The 18,348-nt window shown below is 41.5% G+C and overlaps 2 protein-coding genes across 3 annotated transcripts in view; both read right to left on the bottom strand.

Annotated features, from left to right (window-relative positions):
- The window catches only part of CFAP221 (cilia and flagella associated protein 221), a 100,958-nt gene that overhangs the window by 8,960 nt on the left and 73,650 nt on the right, over positions 1–18,348 (bottom strand). For both annotated transcript variants that reach the window (XM_033112995.1, XM_033112996.1), the window contains exons 16-21: positions 17,258–17,391; positions 15,177–15,257; positions 14,349–14,456; positions 14,124–14,258; positions 3,939–4,097; positions 2,450–2,541 (exon numbers count right to left, since the gene is read on the bottom strand). In XM_033112995.1, coding sequence (XP_032968886.1) covers positions 2,450–2,541; positions 3,939–4,097; positions 14,124–14,258; positions 14,349–14,456; positions 15,177–15,257; positions 17,258–17,391 — 709 coding nt within the window. The remainder of the gene's footprint in view (positions 1–2,449; positions 2,542–3,938; positions 4,098–14,123; positions 14,259–14,348; positions 14,457–15,176; positions 15,258–17,257; positions 17,392–18,348) is intronic.
- Positions 10,587–11,475, bottom strand: LOC117026302 (mitogen-activated protein kinase 8-like). Its single transcript, XM_033112997.1, has one exon. The coding sequence runs from the start codon at positions 11,409–11,411 to the stop codon at positions 10,698–10,700; it is 714 nt and encodes a 237-aa protein (XP_032968888.1). The 5' UTR covers positions 11,412–11,475; the 3' UTR covers positions 10,587–10,697.

The raw sequence follows: 18,348 nt of genomic DNA, 5'->3' as shown, positions 1-18,348 counted from the left end.
TCAGAATAAGTAAACACTAAATAACAATATCACATAGTTTAACAACAAACAGATAATTTTCAGGAGCAAAAGACACTAGGGAAACACCTGATATGCAATAGGAAATTTATTCAAGCAAAATGATTGCAAAGTTGAAGTATCAATAATGGATTTGTAGAAACTTAAAAAAGAAATGCCATTATTATTTTTTAACTGCTATAGAAATAAAAACATGATCTAGACTCTTAAATCATAGAAATCCATGATAAGGAAATATAGAATCCTCTCTTGATTTTATAATCTGTTATGCAATTATGGTTTATTTGGAAACAAACTAGCCCAACAGAGCAGGCAGACACAGAAGCTGAAAGTGACAACTCACGGTTGGCAAGTTTTCTTTAATTCGTGCAGAATTCATGTTTAATTCATGGTTAATTCAAGCCCAAGGTAACCGCATTCTAACTGCTTTTTGAAAGAACAGCCTCAGGAGATTTTTCCAAGGACATTGCTTTGGAAAACAAAAACAGGATTTTTTCCCCTTCTTAATTCTGGAGATCTGTGCGTGCAGACAGCTGGTGGACACTGGCAGTGTCCATTTCTCATTTTCCTTAGTCTCCCAACAGTACCCCACACCCAGCTATGTTTACCGATCACATGGGTCAATGTTGAAATGTCCTCACCCCACAGCAAAAAGAAGCAGTGTGTCAGGTGGTGGCGGACCATTGCCATCTGGTGGCAACAGAGTGATTGCAAGGTTTAGTGGGTTGAGTACAGAGGGCAGATGAGCAGGAAGAGTTATTCAAGATGGTGCCAGATGCTTCACATCACCATTTTACTTCAGTCCTCACAATAGCACGGTGAGGATGCCATCAGCATTCCTGTTTCACAGATGGGGAAGTTATTGCTCAGAGGGCTTCAGTAATAAGTAACTTGCCCAAGGACATAGAGCTGGTGGCACAGCTAACAAATAATGGAGGCAGATTTCTCAGCCACCAAAGCATTGTTCTCTCTACAGTGCCACTGTTTTGCACCAATTCTGGAGATTTCAAGTTTTAGAAATATGCTAAAACGAAGAACAAAGACACTTAGTTTATTTTTAGATGGCAGTGGGGTGGATGAGGTATGAATGAACTCATAGAAAAGGAACTAATATTTTTGAGCTTCTATCACATCCCAAATCCTATGCTTGGTCTCATGATAACCTCCAGGCAAAGGAGAGTAGTAGGAAAGCACTGAGGAAATAACCCAAAAGGGAGAGGATGTTAAAAAGCCTCTGGAAATAAGGTTGGATTTTGCTTAATTCAGGAAGAGCTTTTCTGCCAGCAATGAAGGAAGAGAAGCACATGAAGTGTTCTGGAGTCACAAACTGGATTTCAACTAACTCCTCAAATACCTGGGGAGAGGCTGGTGGATGGGTAGTATATACGGGGTCGCTGCACATTGGATAAGCTTTTCTACTCCTACTAAATGAAAATGTCAAGGCTGAGAAGGGTCTTTGCAACAAGCCTTCTGGACAAGAGGACTGGGCCCAGAGAGGTGGTCAAAGAGCGTGGTCGAGGTCACACAGCTCCAGGAAGACATGTGACCTTCTCTAAGGGAGAGGAACTTGAGTTTCTGTGTCAGGAGATCCAGGCCATGCTGTCGGGAGTCAGGGTATAAAGATCACCTGCTGATCTTGGTTGGTGGCAGAGCTCGGGTTTCCTGACCACTCCTGGGGCTGTGACAGGGCTCTGCTTCCTTGGGGTGAGCCTCATTCTGAATTGAGGATGTGAACATAAGAGGACTGCTGATGACAATCATTTTGGGATACTGGTCACATTTGCTCACCAATAACTTATTTAACTATGTTTATAAGGACAATGAAGAAGCAAATTTAAGGGCTCAGAAGTAGGTTATTGACCAGGCAGAGTCCTAAAGAAAAGGCATGAGGCTCTGATTATATCTAAGGGCTTTGAGGAAGTGTTATCTAAACAAATTAGAAAAAGGTGGTTACTCTAAAGTTCTTCTGTCTTTGGTCCAACAATATTCTCATCTATCTGTTCTGTTTCTGGAGCTGAGCTACAGGCTACATTCAGAGCTCTGTATGATGACAACTGTGAGTCCCCACCATGAATGCCAGGGTGGAGCCTTTGGAATTGGATATGGAGGGTGTAAAAAGCTAACCCTGGCAATTTTAAAATGTTAAAAATTGACCATGGATATTTCCAACTGAATTGTATGGATCGGTTGTCCACTTTTATTGAAATATGGCTAACTAGCCACCTGACATTAGTTTTTTAAAAGTGTATCTTAAGACCATATCAAAATAGGAAAATCAGTATACATCATCATATTTCTCTGACTAGCAAACTTCCCTCACTCACTAGAAGTATGAGCTGACATGACTGGCATTTCACTTTTGGGGAGCACAGCTCCTGTAATCCATGGGGCAAACTTTCCTCTGTGAGACAAACAGGTGAGCTGCGCTTACCTCTGTGTCAGCTCTGACGTAGAGGTCTCAGGCAGGGATGAGAGAACGACGGACTGGAAGCTCTTCCAGTGCATTATCCCGGGTATGATGTCCTGGAATGGAAACGAGCACGAAATGGTCCGACATGTAAAGGCACCGCTTGGTGAGGTAAAGCCTGGGAAGGCCTTCCATTTCATGCAGCTGACTATTGTTCAGTCTTAAAAGTTCAGCTCCAAAATGTATAACTTCATTCAGCTTGACTGAATTTTTCTGAAGCTAAGACAACTGCTCCAGCAAAGGGCATTAAACAACACAATAAAGAATTGAAGTAGGGGCAAAGGAGTGTTTTCTTCCTCACTGCTCCCCCTACCTACCCCCCCCACCCCGCCCCGGTTCATTAGGGACACAAGCAACAGCTCCTGGTGACTGAGGGCAGATTCGGCCTTATGATCCGTTAGATTATAGTGAACGTGATGCTAATGCGACATTCAGAGAGGCTGGGTGGTTCATCAAGTGGCACTGCAGTCAGGGGAAGTGCCTGCACATGCGTGGAGATGCAAAGGAGGGCGCTGTCAGGAGGCCACCAGCTGGGCGGACTGAGGGCCCTGTGATGGGGATTGTGGGAAATGTGGCTGGAGGGGCAGGCTTGTCAGAAAGGGCCTGTGGGCCAAGCTAAGGAGCTTGGAGCTATTCCAATTGGCAGCAGGACCACTGAGGGTTTTCCAACCGGAAAACGACATAACATGATCGGATGTGTGTTGGAGGAAGGATCGGATGTGTGTTGGAGGAAGGTTTCCAGAGAGGGCTGACTGCACAGTGCTGGGCCATGACAGGGAGCAGAGGGAGACTGCATGCTGTCTGGGGAAGACTGGTGGAATCCAGTGATGCTTAGATGTGGGAATGAGGGAGAGAAAGGGATCAAGGGTCTCATGGGCTTTTGTGGAGGTCACAGAACAGGAAGGCAATGCAGCAGGAGGAGCCAGTTTGAGGTGTGGTTGGCAGAAGTAGGGCAGAGACGATGGTCTGAGTTAGGCATTTCTTGAGTTTGAAGGGCCTGAGCGTAACCACCAAGAGATGTATTGGATATTCAGGTCAGATTGGTTGTCTAGGGGGAGAAGGAATTCTATGGAGCATCTTCCTTACTGTGCATTTGTTACATCATTACCGTGTGCATTCTGATGTTTCTACACTTGTTGGGGCCAAAGAAAGGAGGTCATAGGGTTAGGTCTGCCATGTGATTGTTTCTACATGGCTAAAACAGGAATAAAATGAATCTGAGGCATAGCCCTTGAGGGAAAGAGCGAGTGAGGATGTTGAAACAAGGGTGACATGCAGCCTGAGAGGTGGGTATGGAGAGGACGCGAGTGGTCTGGTCTCCCCCTGACCCCCTGGAGGGCTGGTGGTAAGAAAGGGTACTCAGCCACCCGTTACCATTCTTGCTCTGCAGCTGTGGCCCTCCATTCTTGTCCCCTGCCCTTCCCTGGAGCCAGGGAGCCTGTGACGGCATTACCGTGTGATGGAGAAACTGTTTTTGGGTGACAGGAATGCTGGACCCACTGTGGTACTCCTTGGTGAACTTGTACTTTGGGTGAGAGCACAGATGGTAATCTATCAAGGTTTCTGCGTAGGTCAGAGGGTGCTTCACAGCAAATAATCCTGGGCTGGGATTCTGCAGGAGAGAGAGAGAAGGAAAAAAAAGATTCTCTTTTGTTTACCAGTTTCTAAGCCAGGCATAGGACAGGCGTCAGCTAATGTTCTCCATGGCTCCCAGCTGCACTAACACGCTGACTCCATGTCAGCTCGTCTGGGAAAGAGAAGCAGGAGAGCAGAGGTGTCTTCAAATTGGCAGGGTCTTAAATGTCACAGTCATTCATAAATGTCACTTTTCTGGTTTAAGGGCTTCCTTACATACCATGTGGATTTATTACGCTCACATGGAAACAAGTACAACTGAAATCACAGCTTAAAATGGCTTAAAGTATTTGTTTCTATATTTGATGAATTAGAGGGCTTTATTAAATAAACAAACTGGTTTTAAAAAGCAAGTAAGCTTCTGGCTTTAGAAAAAAAGCAGCTTCTTAAAAACTACTTCAAAGAGAAGGCAAAGAAGAGGGGTGACATTTGCTGTATCAGGAAATGTCAAGATTTAACATTGTTTTGGTAATGTTTTTAATTGCGGAAGGCTCCATTTGGCTGTAGTATCTGGTTTTAAGGAAGATCCTGTTTTTTTTTACTAATTTTCCAGCAGAACTAATGGAGGCACAGAATAATTATACGAAAATATGAAAATATAGAGCCTTTTAATGTTCCTTCAAGGGGTCTGTCCAACAAAAACCCCATTTTTGTCCGGAAGAACAATATAACTTTTGCTGTCTCACAGTTATTTAATTTCAGATGTTTAAGAACCACTACGCTGAGATTTTGTCCTATACATTTCTATAATTTTTTAAAAAATATTTAATAAAAAAACACAAAACTCCACATGGTGTATGGAAACCCAGTCTCACGGCCAAGAAACAAATGTCTCCCACAACTCAAGGGAAATCAGCTAGACCAGGGAGGCATTACAGCACCCAGGTGCAAGGGTGGGAGAGCCTCGTGTGGAGTTGGTGGTAAATGTGCTCCAGTCAACACTGGGAAGGCTGTAAACTGTGTGTGCAGAGGCTGGCTTGCCACCAGGGCTGGGGTGGGGGTGGGGGGTAAGAAAGGGAGAAGGCTCCTGACTGAACTCGTGGATATAAAGGGAGGAAGAGGGCAGGGAGGTGGTGACGCCCACTGAGGGAATCCGCGATGCCGAAACAAGTAAATGCCTCAATGAGCGCCTGCAGCGGAGGGAAGTCAGAGCGCACATCCCCGGGAAGCCACTAATCTGCTTTCCGTCTTTATACATTACTTTAGATGTTCTCGGCTTTTACATAAATGGAATCGTACAGTAGTACTTCATTGGTCTGATTTATTTTACCCAGCATAATTATTTTGAGAACCATCCATGTTGACACATGTATCAAGGTTCATTTCTTTCTAGTACTGAAGAATATTCCATCGTATAGTGATACCATAATTTGCTTATCCACTAACCTGCTGGTGGATGCTTTTTTCCAGTATGGGGAACGTACACAGCCGCTATAACTACTTTTGCACAAGTCTTATGCTTCCATTTATCTTGGGTAAATACGTAGGAGCAGAATAGCTGGATCACATGATAGGTGTATGCTTACTACCAACTTTTTAACTTTGTAAGAAACTGTTAAACTGTTTTCCAAAGTAGTTATACCACTTTACAGTCTCACTAGAAGTCTTTAATTTTAGATATTCGAACAGAGGTACTGCAATGTGGTTTTAATTTGCACTTTGCTAATGATGCATTATTTTGAGCATCTCTTCAGTGCATATTTGTCATCTGTATATCTTCCTTGGTAAAGATCTTTTCCTCATTTTAAAACTTCCTCATTCTTACTATTAAGTTTTAGGAATTCTTTGTCTATTTCTCAATACATGTTTTTTTTTTTTTAAATCAGATATGTGATTTCCAAATATTTTCTCTAAGACTGTGATTTATCTTTTCATTTTCTTATCAGTGTCTTTAGAAAATCAGAAATTCTTAATTTGGACAAAGTCCAACAAATAATTTCTTTCCACTTATGGATTGTGATTTTGATGTTATTTCTAAGAAATATTTGTCTAACCCAAGGTCACGAAGATGTTCTCCTATGTGTTTTATAGAAGTTTTCTAGTTTTAGGTTTTACATGTAGGTCTATGAGCCACTAATTTTTGTTATTGGTATGAGGTACAGATGAAAGTTCTTGTATTTTTATTTATTTTTGGTAAACAAATATCCAAATCTTTCAGCAGTATTTCTTCTTTTTGTGAGTAGTAGTTCTTTAAATAATTTCTTTCATTTTTCAGTTACAGTTGACATACAATATTATATTAGTTTCAGGTATACAACATAGTGATTAGACACTTACATAACATACGAGGTGATCACCCCGATAAATCTAGTACCCTTCTAACTCCATACATAATTATTACAATTTTATTGACTATATTCCTCATGCTGTACCCTACATCCCCCTGTCTACTGTGTAACTACCAATTTGTACTTCTTAATCCCTTCCCCTTTTTCATCCATTCTCCCAACCCCCCTCCCATCTGGTAACCATCAAAATGTTCTCTGTATCTATGAGTCTGTTTCTGTTTTGTTTTTTCATTTATTTTGTTCTTTAGATTCCACATAGAAGTAAAATTATATGGCATTTGTCTTTCTCTGTTTGACTTACTCTATTCAGCACAATAACCTCTAGGTCAATCCATGGTGTTGCAGATGGTAAGATTTCATTCTTTTTGTGGCTGAATAATATTCCATTGTATATATGTACCACCTCTTTATCCACTCATCCATTGACGAACACTCAGGTTGCCTCCAAATCTTGGCTATTGTAAATAGTGCTGCAATGAACATATGGATGCATGTGTCCCTTCAGAGTCTTATTGTATTATAGTTGAGATTTGGTTGCTGTTTCCATGTCAGTGGGAGGGATTGACCCTTGAACTGATTGGTTGTGAGAATGGGCCGTGACTATAACAGAGGAGCTGTTGTGCAGGGGCTGCCCTTATGGAGCAGGATTCGCTTTAGCAGGGCTCTGGTGCCTGCCCAGTCTGCCCTTTGGTTGTGTCATCCTCGAAGGCTGGGATAATGCTCCATCTTGGTCTGAAGGTGGCCACTGGGCATGCTTGTCCTGGAGCCTCCTGGGATGGGCCCCGCTGCAGGCCAAGTTCAGCAGCAGCCTGTGCCCTGCCAGGCGCCACCTGTCATGAGCCACAAAGCAATCTGCAGATGACCTGTGCTTGACTTGGAGTTGCCTGGGAGATGCCAAGCCTTAATGGAGGTCAATTGCCACTAATGCCAGGGTTGGGGTTGCTCATCAAGTGGTACTGGGCATGCTGAGGCCAGATGCTGCTTGTTTGGGATTTGTGAACTTTTGAGAGATTTTAGGAACACCCGCAGCATGAGCCAAGATAGGCTGTTTATATGGAAATTATAGGAACTATAGCTTCTGCCAACACTTCTGTCTGGGAGAAAGCTGCCCCTCCAGGTCTCATCCCAAAGCCAAACAACTCAGTTCCTCCCCTATGTCCCTGGTGCTTTGTAAGCTGCTGCCCCAGCACTGGAGCTAAGAATGAGTGAGTCTGTTAGCAAATAAGTCTGTGCATGGACCCTTTAAGAGGAATGCCTGGAACTGCAGCCACCCTCCATTTCACCCAGCCACAATCCCACTAGTTTTCACAGCCAGAAGCTGTGGGGACTTCTCTTCCCAGCACTAGAAGCCTTGGCTGAGGAGCCTGGTGTGGGGCTGGAATCCCTCACTCCTTGGTGGGGATCTCTGCAGCTGAGATATCCCTCCTGATTTTTAACTGCCACGCATGATTGTGGGAGCAGCTCCTACCAGCCTCCAGGTGGCTTCTTCTTCTGTATGTCCTTTGCTGTAGGCCTTCTGTTCAGCTAGACTTCAGGCAATTAATGATGGTTGTTCTGTAGTTTAGTTGTAATCTTGATGTGGTTGTGAGGGGAGGTAAGCACAGCATTTACTTACTCCACCATCTTGAATGAATATTCTCCAGCTCTATTTCTTGAAAAGACTACCTTTTCTCCAATGAATTGTCTTTGACGTTTGTCAAAAATCAACTGACCACATATGTATGAATGTATATATTTCTGGATTCTCTATTCTGTTCCATTGATCTGTCCATTTTTGCTAATACTATACTGCCTTGATCACTGTAGCTGTACAATAAACTTTGAAGTCAGGTAGTGAAAACCATTCATTTTTGTTCTTCAAAGTTGTTTTGGATATATTTGCGTTTCATATAAATTTTAAAACAAGCTGGTTGATTTCTACAAAAAAAAACAACACCTTTTTATTAATTGAAATTGTGTTGAATTTTTAGATTTGTTTGGAGAGAATTTACATCTTAACAGTATTAAATCTGCAAACCCACCAACATGGTATATTTCCCCATTTATTTAGGTCTTCTTTGATTTCTCTAAGAAATGTTTCTTAATTTTCAGTGTATCAGTCTTACATACTTTTGTCAGATTTATTCCTAAATGTTTCATATTTTTTGTTGCTATTGTTAAGTGAGATAGCTTTTTAAATTTTGGATTGTTTGTTGCTAGTATATAGCAATAGAATTAATTTTTTATGTTGATCCTATATCCTTCAATCTTGGTAAATTTGCTTATCAGCTTTAGTAGATTCTTGGGTGGATTCCATTGTATTTTCTACATAGACAATAATTTTATTTGTGAATGTGAATAAAGAGATTTTTACATATTCCTTTCAAATCTGGATGCCTTTTATTTTTCTTGCCTTGTTGTACTGGCTATCATTACAATCTCGAATAGAATTAGTATGATCAGAATCATTACCTTACTGTTGATCTCGGGGAAAAACATTTATCCATTTATCATTCACTATAATTTTAGCTACAGTTTTTAATAGATGCCCTTTATCAGGTTGAGAAAATGCCCGTCTGTTCTTCACTTGCTATGAGTGCTTATCAGGAATGATGTCAGATAATTTTTGAGATGATGATATAGTTTTTCTTTTTTAGTCTGCTAATATGGTGAATTACATGGAGTTTTGAATGTTAATCTTGTATTCCTGGAATAAGCCCCTATTTGCTTATGATATGTCCCTTTTCATATAATGATGAAATTTAATTAGTTAAAATTTTGTATAATTTTTTTTGCATCTATGTTCAGGAAGGAAACTCTACCCTTTTCCTTTGTCTCTATCTGGCTTGGTATCTGAGTGATACTGACTTCTAGAATGAACAGGAAAGTAATCCCCCCTCTTCTAGTTTCTTGAAGAGTTTTTGTAGATTTGGCATTATTTCTTCTTTAAATGTTTGGCAGAATTTTCCAGTAAAGACATCGAAGCCTGGGGTTTTCCTTGTGAGAAGGTTTTTAACCACAAATTCAATTCTTTAATTGAATTTAAACTAGTAGAACTAGTAGAGTTATCTACCTCTTCTTGATAAAATTTAATAGTTTGTACCTTTTAAGGAATTTTTCCATTTAACTTCTCTAATTTACTGGTTTAAAGTTTTTCAAATATTAACTTATTATCTTTTTAATATTCTGTAGAAGCTGTAGAGATGTCACCTCTGCCATTCCTGATATTGGTCATTTTTGTCTTTTACCTTTATTTTCCCCTGATCTGTTGGGTTAGAAATTTATCCATTTTATTGATCTTCTCAAAGAACCAGTTTTTTTCTATTTGTTTTTCTGTTTTCTATTTCATTGATTTTCTTTTTTTTTCTTAAATAATTCATGATATAGGCAAGTCACCACATAATAATTGCTTTGATAAACAAAATCTTACAAATTCAGTAAAAAAAAAAAATCAGCAGCATAAGATAAAGCAAATATGCAAAAATTTTAAACCATGATAAAATAATTAGGTTTACATTATACAGTTTATTACAGCAAAAATACAATACAGTTTGTTGCTGTTTTAAAACACAACTTAAGTTTTAAATTACATCACTTGAAATTAAAAAAAAAATAAACTACTTTACTGCAAAATGAATTCTACATTTTGGAAAAATCACTCAAAAATAAGACCACTGAATTGCTTCCAAAGTAGTTCTATCAATGACTAAACGACCCCCCTCCCCCCTCAAGGCCCAAGTAGTCATCTACAGCAGCCCAGAGGCCCAGCCGACGCTTCCAGACTGCTGTCTGTGTCCGAGGCCAAAGTCGGATCTGTTGACATTGAAGAGACATCATTGACAGACGACGATGACGATGGATGCTGAGAGCCATTGATCACTGCTCCACCTAAAGGAGAGGGCTGCCCCCGTATAACTCCATTCTTGGTTCTCTCCTCCAAGTCCATAACTCCCTTGTATATCAATTCTTTCCATTCTTCTATTGTGTGTTCCCTTTCATCTAACTGCTTGTCAGGTATCTTTGGTGGTGGAGCTTCTGCTTCAGAAGGGTCATACCAGACATTGATGTACGGGTGCTGGAGAGCTTCATCGACAGAGATCCTTTTAGATGCTTCAATTACCAGCATTTTGGATAACAAATCCCTTGCCTGACTGGCTTTAAGTTTGTTGTGTTCTGAGTCAGCTGGGAAAAGTACATCGGGGAAGAGCTTCTCAAAGCTATATCCAGCATATTTAGGTCTGTTTTCAACATAAGTCCTTACTGTTGGTTGTAGTTTCTTCATGAATTCAGGACATGGTGTTCCCAGCTGTTCAATAACTATTCCATTGATCAATATGATCTGTACCTGGGAACAAAACACCACCTTTGATCATTTCTCCCATGATGCACCCAACTGACCAAATGTCAACGTTTTCTTTGTAGCCCATCCCTAGGATGACTTCAGGCGCTCTGTAGTAGCGGGTCACTACATAAGGTGTCATCATAAAACTAGTTCCTGCAGTCCTGGCCAGTCCAAAGTCAAGAATCTTCAAAGTGCCGTCTGATTTTACTACTATATTACTGGGCTTTAAGTCCCGGTGAATAATTCCAGCAGAGTGAAGGTGCTTGATTCCACAAAGCATCTGATAGAGAAGGTAGGACATTCTTTCATGATCTAGTTCCATCTGAATCACTTGGCAAAGATTTGCATCCATGAGCTCCATGACTATGTAAACATCTTGAAATTCTTCTAGGGATTTCTGTGGTGTGAAAACATTCAAAAGGCCAATTATATTTTTGTGATTAACACATTTCATAAGAACTAGCTCTCTGTATGCCAGCTTAGCATGAGTTTGATTCTGAAATGGCCGGCTTAGCTTCTTGATTGCAACATTTCTTTCAAGAATGGCATCATAAGCTGCACATACTATTCCTTGAGCTCCTGAGCCTATAGGTTTTAAATTCTGGTATCGTTTCAGGACTGTGAATGTAGAGTCTCCAATCTCTACACTATAAAAATTGCTGTCACGCTTACTTCTGCTCATGATGGCAAGCAATTAATTTAATGGCTTCATCCAAAAATTCACTGAGAAGCCGGCAGAAAGCCCGCCGGCGGGGACCGGTGCCGTCCGGGCGGTCGCAGCGGCCGTTACCCAGCGTTGCTCGCGGCTCTGCGATCCCGGCCGCGTCGTCCGGCCTCGGCCGCTCCGCTCTATTTCATTGATTTTCAATCAGATCTTTATTATTTCTCTTCTCTGCTTAGTTTGGTTTTCATCTGTTCTTCTTCTTCTTTTTCTTTTCTTAAAGGGGTGGTTTAGGACATTAACTTGAGACCTACCTTATTTTCTCATGTATGTGTATAGTATTATAGATTTCCCAAAACATTTTTCTGTTATGTTTTCATTACATTCAGATAAAATATTTTCTATGTTCTCTTTTGATTTCTTATTTGGCCTTTAGGCTATGTTAAAGTATATTAATTAGCTTTCAAATTTTGGGGGTGTGGTTCTAGATATTTTTCATGCTATTTATTTCTGACTTGGTCCATCAAAGTCAGAAAAAATACTTTATATGATTTGAATCTTTTCAATTTTATTGAGCTTTATTTTGTCACCCAAAGTTTAGTCTATCTTGGCAGACCTTTAGTGTATACTTGAAGAGAATCTGTATTCTATTGTTTGTTTGGTTTTTTTGTTTTTGTTTTTTTGGTTTTTTTTTTGGTAGAGTGTCTAGCAATGTCAATTAGGTCAAGTTAATTGATAGTGGCAATTAAGTCCTTTATATCCTTACTGATTTTCTGTTTACTTGTTCTATCAGTTATTGAGAGAGGGGAGTTGAAATCACCAACTATAATTGTGGATTTGTCTATTTTTTCCTTTACAGTTCAATCAGTTTTCATTTCACACATTTTGAGGAGCTGGCATTAGGTGGATAAATATTTAGGATTGTTGTGTCCCTTTACTGAACTGCACTATACTTAGGTTTCTATCCTATACATAGCAGGCATACCCTAAGTATCTGTGGAATTAATGAAGTAATAAATAACTATGGGTCTTTTCCACGGAAGTATGAGTGTGACTATGAGTGTGAAAAATTCCCTTAACTTGTTTAGACTAGTTTTCTCACTTTAAAAACTATGAGGGGATGGTAGTGAGGGGGTATGGGGGGATAAGAAACTGAAGAGTGGTTTTCAAATCTTGCTGTGGGGAACCCCAGGGTTTTACAGGGATACCCACTTCAGGAGAACCTACTGCCATCCCAGAAATTAGAACTTTATCTATTTTACATTTTGCCTTTCTGTGTAAAATTTCAGCTGTTGAGAGGGTTTTGCTGCTAAATGAAGTTTGAAAATTACTGAGTTAAATGTCCTGTGAGGTTATCCCAGCTCTACAATTCTATATCTTTGAGGAACTTTCTCTTCAACTGATGAGATGACAAGAAAATGCCCCACTATGGCCAAGCCACAAACATCGCAGCTCTCTATAGGAAAGCAGTATAATTCAGAGGAAGAAGGAAACAGTTCCAGCTCTCCTACCAACTGGCTAAGTGACCCTGAGTGTGACTCTCAGCATCTCTGTCCACATGAAAGATACAGATTCATACTTGGATATTGTCACAAAAGAGACTTTCTCAATTAATGTCTGAGGTTCTTTAATTCTCTGTGTGTGTTTTCTTTAAAAAAAAAAAAGGGCCATAACTTGGGCAACTCCTGTATTTCACTGATGATTCCATTATTATATAGAACATCATCAGATTTCCTGTCTGGATTCCAGTCACTTGGGACTTGGGTAACTGGAAATAGTAGAAGAGGGAAACCCATGAGGGCAGATCAGAGTAAGCAAAGGACTGGTGGTGGGAGGAAAGCACACAAAGCTTGGCAGAGATATGCAGGGGAACAGGGAAGAATGAGGCTGGGATTTTATGATCGGCTTCGCATATTCAGGAGCTTGGACTTAATTTGGTAGAAAATGGGGTCAGTGAAGAATATCGAGGAGAGTGGCATGGTTAAGGTGTGCTTCAGGGAGGGTAGTCAAGTGTGGCTACAGAAACGAAGCAGAACAGAGAAATCTGGGAGGCAGAGGAATGAGTATGGAAGGGCTACACTGCCCAAGGATGGAATAAAGGATCAACGGAGCTCTGAGTGATGGAGTTTGGGGTAATTTGACTTTCTCTGCCATGTTTTTTTCTTTCTCATTCTAAAAAACATTATATATACATATACATATACATATACATATACATATACATATACATATACATATACATATACCGGGGGTGCCAAAAAAAATGTACACAAGTGGACACTTTGGTCAGTGCTGCTCAAGCAGTAGTTCGCCATAATATGAAGTGTCTGGACGCTGATGGTAACCACTTTGAGCACCTCTTGTAATTGCAGAAGTCAAACATGATTTGTATTCATCTTTTGTTCTTGGTATATACTAAGTATTACAATTTTAATACAGTTTTCCTTTTTTAAAATGTGTATACATTTTTTGGCACCCTCTGTATATGTGCCTATTATATAATTAGAAAAGGTTACAAAGCCATTGTCATAAAAATAAATTCTGAAATTGTTAAAAGACAGAAACATTGATATTCTCCAAGCAATATATGCTGGCAAGCAATTTCAAAGATGAGATAGTGTTTAAACCTTGAAATTCCAAAGAGAGAAAAATATTCCCAATTAATTCTTCTGTTTTCCGATAAAGTATCTGCTGAAGTAAAGGAACATAGAACACAAGAATTCTGCCACTTACAAAAATATAAAGTGGGTCATAATCTGGAGACACAGCTAAGGCCTCAGGTGGTTTCATGCTCAAGACTGAGGTCTTGTCAGGGAACTGAGGGGTGGCATCCTGCTTCGGCAGGGTGATGATGGTGGTGCCTTCATCCTGTGCAGGGACCAAGAGCAGCATGTCAGTCTTGACGCCAGGAAAAGAGGGGAGAAGTGAGGGCAATTCCTGAAGGTGGGGATGAATTACCTCAGCTCCTTGCCTCAGGGCTCGAGCAAGCTTTTGAGGCCTGTAACTTGTTGAAGACCTCTGGATACAGAATGGCTGATACCCCTTGATTTTGTACAGTTGAGGAACCTGAGGGCAAAAGAAAATGACTGACTGAAGATCCTTAAAAGCCCAGGACCATTTAGTGGGACCTATTCTCTATGACAGTACTTCCAAGCTCCCTGACGGTGAAAGGAAAACAAGCAGCCCACTGTAACCATCAGATGGTGGCAACTGTTGGTTTGACCAGCTCTGGAGAGAATAGTGCCAGCCCCAAGCCGCGTGCAGGGTTCCAGCACGCAGGAGTATTCACAGTTACTCTCCTGTACCATGTGGCTGAAGTGCAGAAATACCCCAAACACTGGTTTGCCAGTTTAAAACATTTGTATTTTCAAAAATAGAAGTGCTCGTAGACCTCAAGAAAGGCTCACTAACTTTCTTCACTTCATCTTGTGCTTTTTTCTTAAAGTTCCTAATATACTAGGTTGGTGCAAAAGTAATTGCGGTTTAAAAGGTTAAAAATAATTGTAAAAATTGCAATTACTTTTGCACCACCCTAACGTGTAGTTCAGGGAGCCTCATGTATGCATAATATACGGTCCACCCACAGAATGAGGAATCTGGTTCCCATAAACCACATTAGGAAGAAAGACTCTGTTATACCTCACACATACCATTAAATCACAGGACAAAAATGTACACAGCATAATCCGTAATAGAACAAACTCATAAAATAATGCAATTCAAATTCAAGAGTACTTCGTTCAGTCTATACGAAACCTGATTAAAATACCATGTGGCGGGTCTGACCTGCAGCTTGAGGAAGGAATGACTGTGCTTGACTTGAATTTCTACAGATTTAATTGGGACTGGTCCAAGGCCATCAGGAGCCTGAAATGTGAAAATTCAAAAAATTGACACATAGTCAACACTGAGCAAAAGTGGCTGTGCTTCTATTTCCACACATCTTGAACATCAAGTCAACAGTTGTATTCTTAAAGTAGCCCTCCCCACAACCACAGTTGTTACTGGATGCGTGGGGCCTCGAGGCAGCGTTGGTCACCGCCTCCTACTTGTCTCTTGGTGTGTGTGATTCTTTCATTTTCTACTGTTGTGGATGCTACAAGGTGCCACCCAGAATCCTCTTTAGGCTGGAAGGTTTTACTCCCTCCGCTGCTAGGAGTCCTGTTCATACAAACACCTCTCAGGGGTCAGCCCCCTTCAGGACGTGCCCTGGCTGACGGGAGCTGCCTCACTGGAGGTCATGTGCCCCTCTGAGGGCAGCCCACCTCCAAGGACAGGATGAAGCAAAGGTGTGCAGGCTGGTCCTCTTACGCTCTTGTCCCGGCATTGGCGCTGCTCATGAGTTTAGCTGAGGCCTTGGTCAAGAGGTACGGCAGTCCTGCTTCTCTCTCTGTCCACTTCCGCTCCCGCCGCCTCCCTGCCACAAGTGCTAACCCCCGAAGCACTACGTAATAAACTACCTGCCTGCTGATGGGCCTCAGATAACCGGAGAGCCTGGAACAGCGCCTGCCATATGATGAGCACTCAGTAAACACTATATTTCCCCAAATCTAAGACACCGCAATTTAGTATGATGCAGAGCTAGTATGCCATCAATTACACGACATTTCCAAATTTTGAAGATGCTAAATATTGAAAAAGTGATCTCAGACTTGAAGAAATGGAGTATTCATGGAATGAATTACAAAATTCTTTATAGACAGGAATGCTGAGCAGTCTGTTTTTCATCAACCTTGAGCAGCCACGTCTTTCAGAACTGACGAAAGCACCAAGTTAAACACATAAGCTCCAAACTACTCAAAAAGAACGAGAAGGGCTCCACAGCAGTGGTGATTTCTTTCATCCCATCCACCACATCAACTACTGAGTACCAGATGTTTACTGTTGCTTGAAAATCACAGATTTATTATTTCCTAGGAACTAAATAGTCTAGTCTTTTAAGTAATTTAATTATCTAATGCAGAAAAAACATGGAATTTCTAAAGTCAGTCCTGTAATTCTCGAGTAGATTAACCTGCAACGCTTAATATGTGTTATAGGATGTGAATGTCAAGTTTGTTCTTTGAAATTAAAACATTTTTTTGCACGTGCACTTTCAATATCAATTTAAACACACTTTTTATTGCTAACTATGGGAACTTGGGAAACATTTTGCTACTGGCTATGTGCCCTTATGTCAGTTTCCTCCTCATCTGCAAGGGGAGAAATGTAGCAGATAGATTTGTTGAAGTTTAAATGAACTGATACAGCTGAAGTATTTAAGACACTGCCTGACTCATGGTAAATGCAATGTAAGGGCTGTTATTTTTATTATAATGCTATTATTTTTATTATATTGTGCCCATAAGGCAAGAAGGATAAACTGTCACACCTCTTGCCAGAGAGAGAGAGAGAGAGAGAGAGAGAGAGAGAAAGAGAATTATGAGTGTAATGCGTTAAATTTTTGGACTCTGGGCCATCCTTTGCTGGCCTGTCCATTTGCTCATGCAGCAAAGAGCTCAGCTGAGCAGGGCCTGCCTCCCAGGCCAGGCCAGTTCTCTGTCTGGTTTCTCTGTCTGCCCTTCTGCTCTCAGGCTCGATTCCCGGGCAGTCAAGTGGGGCTCTGTGCTCTTGCCGGGCTCCAGGCTTGGCAGGATCCAGCCCAGGCTATCAGGAAGCTCTGCACAGGTATTTCAGGTGCCAGGTAGGGGGCAGTAGGTGACCTTGGTTTCCTATTGGTCACAATTCCCTGGGCATAAGTAGGTCTCCCTTGGGAGCCTCTTAGGAGGAAACAAAGGGACTGACACTGGGGCAGGGCTTGCCTCGGTATCTGCCTGATGGCCGTCTGGTCATGCCTGGCCCTCACCCCACCACCCAGTAGCACCCACCAACTCGTTGGAGGCCTGGGGAGGATTGTGGGATGGGAAGGCAAAGGGCAGCACTTGACTGGGCGACACGGAGAACCGGCAGGAATAATCGTCTTGACTAGTCTTCAGCGGTTGGAATTTGGAGGGATTCTTGTCTATAAGGGAAAAACAAAACAGCACTTTTGGGGGGTTCTTAAGGTGTTTTTATGTGCCACCACCATCTTCAGTTGTGTATTTCCCACACACCATTTAGTGGGTACCTGCCACATGCCATTTCAAAAAGAGTATCTACGTTTGTATGTATATAGTCCCATTTTTAGTATCCACTTTGTTCTTTACCTCAACCTCTTCTCCAATTGTTTTAAAATATTGTTTTATTTTTACTTCCAAAAAGTTGCTGCTCAAGGAGGACAGGGAAGCCTGAGCCAGGCTCAGGAGCTTCGGCTCGGGAAGAGAGGAAGGGTCTGAAAGGATCAGCGCCTGCCTGCAGATCTGTGTATGAGCCACAGATTGGAAATACACATTTTGGGAGAAGCTGGTAGTATGGCTGTTGGGCTTCCAGAAGCTACTGAGAGTGGGCCTCTGACAGCCCCAGTCAACCTGAGGATCAGAGGATTAGAATTCCTTTAAATAGGAAGGTAATATGAGATAAAAGCTTTATATGCAAACGCTAGGGTAAGATAACACCAGACCCAGACAATCAATTGACGAGTATAAGTGCCAACTATCTTAGTCTCTCTGGTGATGAGAGAGAAGAGAGGGCACAAAAGAGGAGGGTAAACCACAGCCAGACTTCACAGACATTACAACTTAGATCGGTCAGCCTTGTGCATTATCAACTGGGCAGGTATTTCTGCCAAAGCCTGTGTGGAGGTCTGCTTTATGTCACGTGGTAGGCTGAATAATGGCTCCCCAGAGATGTCTATGTTCTGTTCCCCAGAACCTGTGACTACGTCACCTTGCATGGTTAAAGGGACTTGGTAGATGTGATTAAGGATTTTGAGATAGGGAGAGGGTCCTGGCTTCTCCAGGGGAGCCCGGGGTCATCATAGGATCCCTGTGTGGGGGGAGGCGGAAGGTCAGAGTTAGAGAAGATGTGCTGACTGAGGCAA

Source organism: Rhinolophus ferrumequinum, chromosome 8 (genome assembly GCF_004115265.2).
Source record: "Rhinolophus ferrumequinum isolate MPI-CBG mRhiFer1 chromosome 8, mRhiFer1_v1.p, whole genome shotgun sequence".
Lineage (NCBI taxonomy): Eukaryota > Metazoa > Chordata > Mammalia > Chiroptera > Rhinolophidae > Rhinolophus > Rhinolophus ferrumequinum.
The sequence above is the reverse complement of the archived record's forward strand: the minus strand, read 5'-3'. Positions and strand labels throughout refer to the sequence as shown.

Excerpts from the sequence above, each read along its gene's own strand:
- LOC117026302 (XM_033112997.1), bottom strand. The coding sequence starts at position 11,411 with ATGAGCAGAAGTAAGCGTGACAGCAATTTTTATAGTGTAGAGATTGGA.